Below are 12,074 nucleotides of genomic sequence, written 5' to 3'. Positions count from 1 at the left end.
TCAAACCAAGTACACAAATTCAAATATTAATATGGCATACCAGTGGTGCGGCGCAAAATAATTACGCCAAGAATTTCCACTAAAAACCTTCTCTTAAGTAGACAAAACTACTACTACTATCACACTTTCAGCTTGTCCCATGAGGGGTCGCCACAGCAAATCCTCTTTTTCCACCATCTCGCGCCTGGTCATCCCCAAATCATCCAAGTCTGATATTTCTGACTGTCTCCAAAACGCACCATTGTCCTATAGACATTTCCCCTCTCCTATTACATAACACAACTAATACTTTCCTCCAGCTGATACACCTGTCTGCACACAGTTCTTCACTTTCTTTCCGCATTCCTCATCAACCTGCATTGTTGCGTGACCGGATGATTCGCCGAAAGACGTTTCGCCGACGGACGTTTGACAGACGGACAGGTCGCCGTCTGTCAAACGTCCGTCGGCGAAACGTCTTTCGGCAAATCATCCAAGTACCCACTGTTGACCCTAAGTCGTACTTGAAGTCCTCTACCTTCTTTGCATCTCCTCCTTGTAACTCCACTTCCTCTTTCCCCCTGGGCTCTTATTTACACAATGTATTTTCTTTTACTCTTGCTGTCCTCTCTTTTCGATATTGTTTTTCCAATGGGTTACTCTTTGAAGTGAAGTTGCGTCTTGTATAAACTACGTGGATTTTTGTGAAATCCCATTGTTTTTAAGCCTATTATCTTTTTTCATGGCACTGCAGAAAACCACATTTTACCACTTTCCAATATAAAATTAAGCAACTAAGGAGACATTTTGACTGTGACGCAGCAATTCTGCTTCTATCTCACACAGCACCAAAACCAAAATTGATGTAGCTTGCCAGTGTATCGCGGTTGTTGTGACAAGAGGGAAGCCTCTCGGTCCATGAATCCAAGTGATTTCCAGTGCGAGGAACACTTTGGGAAAATGCAATAAATGCGTCACATCATTAACTCCACAAGAAAGCAAAAGAGCTCGCTATATTGCTGCTCCCGGAGTGATGAAGTAGAATCACGTTGATTTCTAAGTTGTTTCTTTTTAATTGTATGAGCCCTAACAGACGTCTTCCCCATATGAGTTAAGGAAGCTGGAGGGTAGTGACACAACAGTAACTTCCTTATAAGTTTCTTGATTGTTTAGGAAGCCAAAGAGTTCCACTGTCTACTATTCTCATATAGAACTGTCCATGGTGACTTTTTGAAAATATGAGTCAGCATTGAGAAGTTTTTTGCTTCAATGTATGAGCAAACATTAGTCATACGAGCACTGTATTGACTCACTTGTAAAAAAAATCGGAAAACGGAAGCTCGACAGAGAGAAGACAGTGACTTTTCCAAGAGCAGGTTTCGAGATTAACATATTCCCTACTAAAAAAAAAAACATGCTAGATTTTCCATTCTCTCAAAGATGTGTTTGGCAAATGGAGTCTTGGTCAAAGCGGATGAAATTATAAGCGGTTAGTGTTAACATAAAACCTTGACTCTTCAGCTAGAAAAAAAGCGTAATAGAACATTTTCCCTTTACTTGCGATTAATCAAAGGCAATCGTTTAGCTCACCCTCTGTTTGTCACTGTGGACTTCTTCAAATGGACATAGCTGACTGGGAAAATACCCTGTAAACAGACAGAGGTACCGAAATATTAATCATTGTAACAGGATTATGTGAATGATGAATCACAATAACGTTTTGGTACCGTTATGTTTGTTTAAAAAACGGTGGGGTGTGGGAAGTTGTACAGAGAGCCGCATATCTCACTAAACCATTTGCCATAATAGACTACAAAAACCTCACATCCGTTAATCACTATGAATTAATTGGCATTACTGAATGGAGTTACCAATTTCAAAAGGGGGAAGCTAGAGCTGAATGGGTGTTCCTCTCTAGCAGTTAATTATGACATAAAAAACTGTTAAGAAGTACAGCATGTAGAACTATTTAGAAACATTGAAAAATGTTAGCCTTATTTTGAAATCCTTAAGAAACAGGAGAATGCAGAAGAATAGCGCAAAGAGTTTCTGATGATAATAATGGTAAGATGCGGGCCCAAATGTCACTTGTACAGCTTGTCTTTCCAATCTGCCAGATGTGAACAATTAGCCACCACCAGTGAAATGAAGTCTGTGAGCACACAGAGAGTACGGGGGCGAACGAGTGTGGGCAGCAGAGCGCACAACAAAATGGAGGGGTGTTAGTAAGAACTGTAAATAGCTGATGGGAACGGAGAAGTACGAACACCTACATTTACAGGGAACAGACAGCTTTTGTGCTTTGCTTTAAACAAGCTAGTTGCATCCCATAATACCGCAGACCAGGGTACCTGTTCAAAGCAGTGCGGTTGTGCCTGAAATGCACCTACGCCTTTTCTAGAAATCAACTTTTTATTAGCTTTCCCAGACTACCGCACAGCCTGCCATTCCTAATCGAGAAATATCAAACACTTTGTCATGTGTACTGTGTCTTTTCTGCACTGCAGTATATTGATCCTAGTCCGCAGTCATGGTGTTCTATTGGTCTACTTCCTGCCTTCTTTATGCTTCTCAGATTTAATAAAGATGTGCCATATAAAGGAGCTCCTAAAGGGAATATGATGGCTGAATGGAGTTCCGTGTATGAGAACAATGTATCTTTGCCTTGGTGAATCTTTTTTTCGGGACCACCGTCACTACAGTGGGCAGATGTTCAAAAGCTTAGACCTAAGAATTTAGAAATTAATACAGTGTTATCATCATCTTCCACCAGCGGGAATCGAGCCCTCATGATATGATAACCCAAAAAACATTTGGCTTTTTGTTTAGGTTCAACTGGCTTACAAATAATAAATACATATGATGATTTTTTTAGAGCACTAACGGCAACATCTGTTATGGATAGAAATGTTACCTTGATTGAAGGCTTCTTAGTGGAAAAGCCTCTGTACCAACCTAAAAGACAAGGATGAATCAAATCGAAACGATTAAATTGTCAAAAACAGAAATAGCTGTGCATTTGCTGTGTTATTAACTTCCAGTGCCATGGCAACCTCATAACTCTAATTCTTGTCACGTAACTGTGTATTTTTACAGAAAGATATTTTATCCATGTTGCTGCAGGTTGTTTTCTGTCATTCTCAACAACATACTCATACTGAAAATTAAAATGCATAAAGAAAGGGATAGGTAAATCATGCTTTATAAATAAATGAGCATGTATAAAAATTATATCCCTGAGGAAGGTAACAAAAGTACTGTGGTCCCCCTTTGCCATTTCTATATATGTACTGTTAAAATGTTGTTGTCAAAAGTTGTTGTTTATCAACTTGGAGACTGTGTACAGAACTGACCAATCACATTCAAACTCATATTATATAGTATATTCATTCGCCAAGCAGAACTTGCCTGCCATCATTTAAAATGACTCTAATCAAGTTTAGCTTGTGAAATGAAGTGGGCCAAGCCATCTTTAAAAGAGCTGCAGGCATTTTTATTTACTGCATGTAATGCCAAGCTATCATATCATTTGTGTGCCTGAGAAGTTAAGTAGTTTGTTAAAAACAAACCCCCCAAAACAAAAAAGTTTACAGAAATTTGTGAAAAAATGTGAAATGATCTGAAGAAATAAACCAATGTTGATTTTTTTTTAGGGCAATATTACTTAGTTTATTAAATATATGCTAGTAACATTTTACCTTCATTCTTCTCCAGTATCTGCACAGTGTCCCCAATCTCCAGGACCAGGGCCTGGCATATTGGTGACCGGAAGTTGCAGATAACTGCAAAACAAAATCAGAGGAAACAAAAATGACGATGACACAAGGGGAGCTTAAGAAGACATTAACACGATTAGTGCACTTTTTTATAAGATGTTAAAGGCCCAAAACGTTAAAGATTGACTGAATACACAGTATAAACCATAAGAAAAAACAAAAAACAGTGACTGTGATCCATTGTCAGAGATATACGTTGAAGACCAACGCCAGGATAAGTGAAATCTACAATTTATAACTTATCAACTCAGCCTCTGACAATAAACATGCCAAAAGATCAACAAGTACACCCAAAGATGTTATCTTTAGCATAAAAAGAGGAATGTGATATTCAATAGTCTGAGGCAAAAACAAGGATGAATTTAAAAACTAGCCGTTTTCGTACTTTTTTTTTCTCAAGTCAGATTTGCACACTGTTAGTATATCACCACTGAACAGTGTCTTTAAAGAAAATACTCTTAAAAGATTAATAAAGCATAAACAACTGTGCCCCCAAGCCTCATCACTGAAGTAGGCTGTCATTTTAAGGACTAATTTATTTTTAAGCAGCCTTAAATATGTGTAATAGACATTTAATTAAAGATTGCACATTGGAGCCCACTCAGGGAGGGTGGCTTTTTTCCTTTTAAATTAGTTTTTTTTTTTTAATTCATACAATAACTAGGCATTTGCATACATCTTGCGTGCCACTTGATAACAATGTGCAGCATTATGCAGTCTTTGGCCAAACACACACATGACTAAAACAAAAATTAAGGGCATTTTGTTTTCTTTAGGGAATGAGTGCCAAAGCAAAGTGACAAAACGAGGCATGTTTTGTACAGTAGACAGGCTTGAGGGAAGACAAAAGTTGTCTCATAATGACAGCGCTCCTTTGACGACGTTAAAACCCACAAACGGTGGCCCTCAAATGTCCGCTTGCTGTGAATCATTATGCTAATGAACTAGCCATGGGACCCAGTGAGGGGGAGGAAGAAAAAGGAGGGGCCCTGGCTCGGCTCCGCTGCTTGATTCAGAGTAACAAGCGCTCAGTTCCTCTGCGAGGGTTTCTATGGCAACGGAGCAGCGACAAACTGCGGCGTTGGTCTCACTGTAACTGCTTTGAGGACGAGAGCATTGTTTTGTAAAATGATAAATCTCATCAATGCTATGTGGCACCTTAGAGTTGAAGTCAATTCAAATGTAGCGTCATGGAGAAAATCTTTAGTTCTATATGTTCAAGCTACTGGTCTCTGTTTGACTTCAGAGAATTAGATGAGATAGTCATGTGGGAGTGAGATGAGAGACTCCTGTTTTCATAGTCCTCCCTCAGAAAACCTGGAAGCTGTGCAAACACTCTTTCACTGTCTCATGATGGAGCGCATTAGCATCTCTCCTAAAGTTCACATCCAAACCTGCTATGAGTAGAGAATAATGGCAAAACCACGGCACTTAAACGCTGCAACAGAATATCGGAGCGACTGCGCATCTATTGACTTGTGCGCTCAAGTTTGTGTGCATCACTGAATCATTGGGTTCAAGGTCTATCTTGCAGCATTTTTCATCATTCAACCACTAAACCAGATACTTTTACCCAATTTGAAGAGAATTTTCTGGGCTATATACACATATATCTTCTTTCTTTAAATACTATACATTCAGTGCACTCTTGAAACAAGCATATAGTGATGCCAAAACATGGAACATCTACATTTAATGGAGGTAATCAAGCCACATTTGTACTGGAGAAAATATTAGGATTAAACAGCAGAGAGCGACAAATAGTGGAATGCAGTGAAGCAACATAATTTCATTAGTCAAAATGGGACATTATTCTTTTCTTTGAATGGCAGCATTTTTAATTCAGCTCTGCTTCAACTCTGCAGGGGGTAAAAAATGCTGAGTGTAACCACCCCCCAAAAAACTGCAAATACAGAGCCTGGGTGGATTTTGTTTTTTTAATCTTCATAAAACACGGCAAAAAGTCAGGTGGTTCCCTCTTATGAAGAAACTGTGACTGCATCTGTTCAAATATTTGTTAACTCTCTTTAATCACTATCACGGCAAAGAAGATGAGTATGTGCGTGATTGGTTGTTTGTCTCCTTGTACCCTGCGATTGGCAGGCAACAAATTCAGGGTCTACCCTGCTTATGGCCCGGCCCGTAGTTGGCTGGGATAAGCTCTGGTGACCCCACGACCCTCATGGGGACACGCAGCACAGAAGATAAAAACAAGGGAGCCGATGCTCTTCAGTTGCTCAAAATACAAGGTTTAGGTTTTCACACGTTAAAATTTGTTATTTGTCTGGTGGATACTGGAGCCTATCCCAAATAACTATGGACAGGTGGCAGGGTACAGCCTGAACTGGTTTCCTAGCAATCACAGCAAACATTAGGACAAACAACATTGGCGGGAATCAAACTGACTTGTTTGGACTGGCTTTAATTATAAAAAGATGAACAGTAGTAATTTGACCTCCATTCTGACGCTTCTTTGATACATGATATTGATTCAAAGTGTGAATTCTTTGCTCTTTTCTCTTTTAGCAGCAACTAAACTGTGCATTAAGAAACAAAGCGCTCTGAGCAGATGCTGACATTCAGCTCTTCAGACACTTCCAAATTACTGTTAGGCACAAAAAAAGAAAATATTTAGTCAAGCAGAATTTTGTATGAGTTACACCTCTAATAATACGTGAGCGGATAAAAAGAAAGGTAGATGACAATGTAAAAAAATGTTTCTCAAATGATAAGCGTTGAAATTTACGCCAGAGGCTTGGTAAGAAACAACCTTCACAGTAATTATAGTAGGTCTGGTTCAAACTTTATTTAAAAACGTGTTTGAATGCAAGGAATTTAATTCAATCGTAGTTTTGTGGTTCCGTACGTTCTGTGTGTGTGTTTTTGGACCTACGAATCCATTAGTGATGGAAGCACCCCAGCGTTGCATTGTTATTGGGCTTTTTATGAGATGATTACAGGTAATTGAGGAGAATATTGCACCTGATGTGTCATAGTTTTAACGTTTGTTCAGTATCAAAAGCACGCAACTGCACCGCATTAGCCAACAACAACCTTATTGAGGGTTTGAAATGATCTCCGTACGTCACATTTACTGCACATTTGAACTCACAGGACCTTAACTGGTGTAGTTTGGGCTCATCTGACAATACATTTCCATTTGCTGTCCTGCATTACTGCCTCAGTCCTCATGACAAATGCTTTCCTGCTCATAAAACACATGTGGCTGAACAATGTTGCTTGAGGACCAGTGAGCCACATTCCGACAGCTGTACCATGACCCTCGGGGAAGGAATGCAAAAGAAGGTGAGATATCGTCAAAAATCTACCGCTACAACAATAAGCACTTTTATATCTTATAGCCTACTGCTGTAGTGCTTATGGCAGTACTGACTAGACGAGATGTCCGTCCTTGTTGGTTCCTTTTATCCTACTTTAGTTGTCTGCTTTATTAAAGCGTGGTTGATGACTCGGCACAACAAATGTACTGTACATTATCTATAATAGCCCAACCACATCTCGAGCATTTTAAGATCAGTGCGGTTTTCATCATTCGGGCCTGCCTCCACGATGTAAGGCCTTGCCAAATGACTCCACATGCTGGATTCGGTTTGATTCTGTGATGATCACTTGGAATCCAAGAAGTGTCCAGTATCAACAGTGGTGACCTACAACAGCTGGCTTGATTATTTCATGCACTGTGACAGTGGCGTGTGCGTGAGCCACGTGCACAGTGCCGCAAACTGTACGCATCTGTTTCATAGCCTTGTTTGGTTGAAAAGTTCAATGGAAAGGTCACGTGCAGGCAGATTTCAAGGATCTTTTTTGAGTTTGTCAGCAAAAGGGCTGTTACCACATTTTAATCCCCTATTAGGGCACTAGCGTGAGTGACCCAACTAAAGATGTTTTTGGAGATATGAGGTGCCTTACAGACTTTTTTTTTGCATTAAGAGCTACTCAATTCTTTTAGATACAGGCTATAATGGAAGTAAAATCCACTCACAATAAGCCTGTTAGACACAATAAAACATAGAGAACTAAATTGTGTATTTAAAAACAACCACATAAATTTTAGTTAATATGGGAGGGTATTTTATTGCAAACGTTATTGGGAAATGAAATTAATGGGCTACAAATAAACTCTATATCGCAGCGCATTGCATGAAGTAAAGAAATAATTACCCAAATCAATAAGTCATGTGACTTTTCTTTCTGTTTTTTTCTATCTTTTGTTCTTTCTTTCTTTCTCTTTCTACTTCTTTTGTTTTTTCTTTCTTTCTCTCTTTGAATTCTACTTAAACATATTTCTGTGGCTAAAACAAATATTACAAAATATTTTAGTTATATTTTGGGAGGCTCAAAAAATTATTTAGATTTATTTTAACCATAAAATGGGATTATAAAAATGACATTTCCGTTACAATCGTGGTTATGAAACAAAAACCTTACCATAACCGTTTAACATTGAATTTACTTGATGTTTTGATTAGCGTGTGCCATATGAAAGCAAACAAATTCAGCTGTAATGACTGGGGTTATTCTTCATACCTTTTTAGCTTCCTGCAGTTGTTTTGGGCAATTAAAAAAGACAACTCAGCAGCTAATCTACAACAGAAATTTACGTTTTATAAGGTTGTCGCCATCACTTTTCGTTTAAGAATACGCCACTAAAGCAAGACAGCAGGAAGGAACCGGCTGATTGGCTGCTCAAAGGCACCAGCTTTGTTTTATTTGCTATTACTGGCAGCAGCAATCAAATCATTCAGGAAATAGGTAGGGAAATGTGCAAATGGTGCTATTAGTTTCACAAGGAGGGCAGCAAAATGAGCTTTGTGCGACAGTAAGACAACCTGTCAGCCTAAGCTGCATCTGAAAAGATATAGGGGTGATAAATAAAAGAAAAACCTGAGTAAATGAGCATCAGAATAGATAAAAGAGGCAAAGAACATAAGCTTTGATTGTCAAAATATTGAGCAATTTGGACTATCTGTACCACTATGGGAGCTGTCTTGTAACATACACCATAAGCAGCTTGGAAACATCCCATTAAGTAGATATGTATCTTTATGGAAAGTACCCTCACAGCCTAACAAAGAATATGTCGTCATCAGGAAAATAACATGGTCTTACTTTTCAGCACCACGGGCAGCGCCAGGTAGCCCTTTTTCAAATGAAGCCTCTCCAAATGCCTACAAATGTTTACAAACTAAAGTTTGCCTGCAAAAGTGTTAAAACGCAAAGTTAAAGACAACCGAGCTGAGGTACAGATTATTTCCTTTACCACTTGAGGGAGCCAACATTTATCCCACTTGTAATCATGATTATTGATGTGATATGAGAAGTGATGACAGTAACTGATATATTTGTTTGTGATTTATAACTGCAGATTTCTTTTACAATAATACCTTAACATGGTACAGATATGTTGGTGGGTCCATGTGGTGATAAAAATCAATTGATCAAACAGGATATTCAGCCGGCAGCTCGGTAGACCGAGTGATTGGCGCGTCCGCACCGCAGTTCGGAGGTCAGAGGTTCAATCCCAGGTCTGGACTTTCTTGTGGGAAGCTTGCATTCTCTCCCTGGCCTTGCGTGGGTTTTCTCCAGGTACTCTGGTTTCCTCCCACAGCCCAAAAACATGCATGGTAGGCAGGTTGAACATAATTTAGAGCGTTCTGACTCCAAATTGCCCCTAGGTATGAGTGTGAGTGTGAACGATTGCCTGTCTCCTTGTACCCAGGAATTAGCTGGCCACTGATTCCGGGTGTCCCCGCCTCGTGTCCGTAGTTGGCTGGGATAGGCCCCAGCACCCCCTGTGACCCTTGTAAGGATAAAAGAATATCGACCCGTATATGTACGTGTCAGGGTCAAGGGCTGCCCATGCTGACTAAAGTTCTCAGGTAAATCCCATTTTACACCTGTTGGGGTCAGGGTGCCCTCTAGTGGTTGTAAAACCAATCGCGCCCTTGTTCACCTCCTCCCTAGTTCCCCCATTAGATTGGCTGAACAGAATCTTTTCCAAATTAAACATGGGTACAATTTCACAAAAACATAGCATCCGAGTACGTGTTATTCCAAGCATTAACACATGAGCACACTGAGATCGCATCTCCGAGGAGGTGGCTTGAACTGAAGGCTGCACCATCCCACGCACTCCACCCCCACCCACCTCCTCCAGCCCCCTTCAATGCAGCCATTATAAGTGAATGTTGTTCTTCATTGGATGTAATGTGCTTAATAAGTGGGAATCGAAATGAGCCGCGTGTCCGTGGGTGTACATCGTCCCCCCCAATGCTAATAAAGAGGCGGCCACGTTACAAATGGGGGATTAAAGACGCATTTGACTCACCAACTCCGATTTTCTCCTCTTCGGTGGGGATCCACATATTTGGTTATTTGTGCCACATTGTGTCGATGAGAGGAGATGACGCTGCCTTAAAAACTGTGATGAAGAAGACGAGGTGGAATATTGTCCATACTACATGTCTCCGCTGGAATCTTGACGTCGGTGTTCGCAGTGATGGTGGCGGGGGAGGTGTGTGTGGGGGGGCTGGTGGGGGGCGGGGGGCTTCTTGCTGAAAAAGATTGCTGCCGTTCTTTTGAAATATCGTATTATGCTTATTTCCCGGCTTGTCCTCAGTCTGATGCAGTCTCCGCGGCCAAAACGCGCACGCGCGCACGCTCTCTCCACGAAGGTGTTATTGCAGCCGCATTTGGAGTCAAGCGCAGGTAGATGTGAAAATCCTCTCGTGCCGTCTGCTTGTTTTAGAAAGAAAAGGAAAACGAATGCTCAAAAGAGAAAGAGAAGGAAACTGGCGTCTCTAGGTAGCAACACGCAACACGGGGGAGTCCGAGTTGGCGCAAGAGGAATCGAGAGGAGGCTGCAATGTAGCGTAAGATGCGCCATCTTCGTGCGCGTCACGTGACTCGTTTTGTCAACACTGATGTGTCAAGCGTATGAGAATATGCTCGCTCTCTCTCTCTCTCTCTCTCTCTCTCTCTCTCTCTCTCTCTCTCTCTCTCTCTCTCTCTCTCTCTCTCTCTCTCTCTCTTTTTCCTTCTCTTTCTGTCTCTAGCTGCAGCTCTCTCTCTCTCTCTTCCCCACAAACTGCAGTTCCTCTTCCCGCCCCATCCGCTGACTGCCGTCAAGCCGTCCTCCAATTGGAATAACTAAGTCAAGCAAGCCGCCCCTCACTTGGAACCTTGTTTCAATTACATTAGAACCTCAACTCACTAATGATTCTACATACGAAATGTTCAAGTTACGAAACTTTGATTATGTATATTTCTGTTCCAACATACAAAAACAAGATCGAAGATGCAAAATCCCCCAAAATAGAAAGACAGTATTTCCTGTGTGCGGTATTTTATTTTGAAATTGTCACGGTAAACTTGTGTTGTTCTTGACAATCTCCTTACATTCCGCTGGTCTCCCATTGACTGCCGTTCGCGGTCACGGACTTGGACCAGGTTTTTGAGGTTTTGCGTGCTCGCTCTTGTGTTACCCAGGTGTTCCTAATTGTCTTGTCAACCCATGTCCATCTATTGAAACTCCACGATTGTTTTGTCATTGTCGGATCATTCTGTTCCGCCTTTGGTGACGTCGTGCGTGGAAGTGTGGAAGTGGACCCAAATGCATCATTCAAAATAACAGACTTGTTGTCAAATAACAGGATCAAACCTGACTGGGGAAACACGGGGAACCAAGGAAGTTGGAATATGGAAACCAGTTCTGATATCTGAAAAGCTCCAGTGTTTGTATTTAATCACTAAATGCTGCTATGAAGTGGATTTTACCCCATTTTTGAGCATTGATGTATTGATTATTTTGATGTGTCGCAGCTGTAGCTGCAGTAGAGGTTTTATAGCCATAAAATAGTTTTTGAGGGTTGAATTGATTCGTTGAAGGCGCTGCGAGAAAATGCACGGACCGCCACTGATGGAAACAAGGCAGACGATCTAACAATGACAAAACAATCATGTGGGGTTTAAATAGACCGACACGGATTGACGAGAAAATTAGGAACACCTGGGTAACACAAGAGGGAGCAAGCAGGGGATACACCCGGGGCGGAGAAACGACAGGTGAACACAATGGGCAAGCACTCGGACAGGACACATGGGGGGGGGGGGGGGCGGGGGGGGGGCAGCATAACGAAACCAAGCAACCCTAACAGAGTGTCAAGCTAGGGTTTCAAAGATGGTTTGAAAACCCAGCTAGGGTTTCCAACTAGGGTTTCAAATGGGGGCCTATGCCAGCAGTTATCATAAAGCAGTGGGCAAAAGGCAGACAGCAACCTAAATTGGTCAGCAGTCAGT

The 12,074-nt window shown here is 41.1% G+C and overlaps 1 protein-coding gene across 3 annotated transcripts in view; it reads right to left on the bottom strand.

Annotated features, from left to right (window-relative positions):
* The window catches only part of LOC144079219 (dedicator of cytokinesis protein 3-like), a 40,685-nt gene extending 29,926 nt beyond the window's left edge, over positions 1-10,759 (bottom strand). For 2 of the 3 annotated variants that reach the window (XM_077607862.1, XM_077607869.1), the window contains exons 1-4: positions 10,105-10,758; positions 3,678-3,761; positions 2,894-2,934; positions 1,570-1,625 (exon numbers count right to left, since the gene is read on the bottom strand). In XM_077607862.1, the coding sequence (XP_077463988.1) occupies positions 1,570-1,625; positions 2,894-2,934; positions 3,678-3,761; positions 10,105-10,141 (218 nt within the window). In that variant the 5' untranslated portion in view covers positions 10,142-10,758. Of the gene's footprint in view, positions 1-1,569; positions 1,626-2,893; positions 2,935-3,677; positions 3,762-10,104 lie in introns of all 3 variants that reach the window. The other variant, XM_077607877.1, reaches the window with a different exon arrangement.
* Between the last annotated feature and the right edge of the window lie 1,315 nt (positions 10,760-12,074).

Source organism: Stigmatopora argus, chromosome 1, assembly GCF_051989625.1.
Source record: "Stigmatopora argus isolate UIUO_Sarg chromosome 1, RoL_Sarg_1.0, whole genome shotgun sequence".
In the NCBI taxonomy this organism is placed as follows: domain Eukaryota; kingdom Metazoa; phylum Chordata; class Actinopteri; order Syngnathiformes; family Syngnathidae; genus Stigmatopora; species Stigmatopora argus.
The sequence above is the reverse complement of the archived record's forward strand: the minus strand, read 5'-3'. Positions and strand labels throughout refer to the sequence as shown.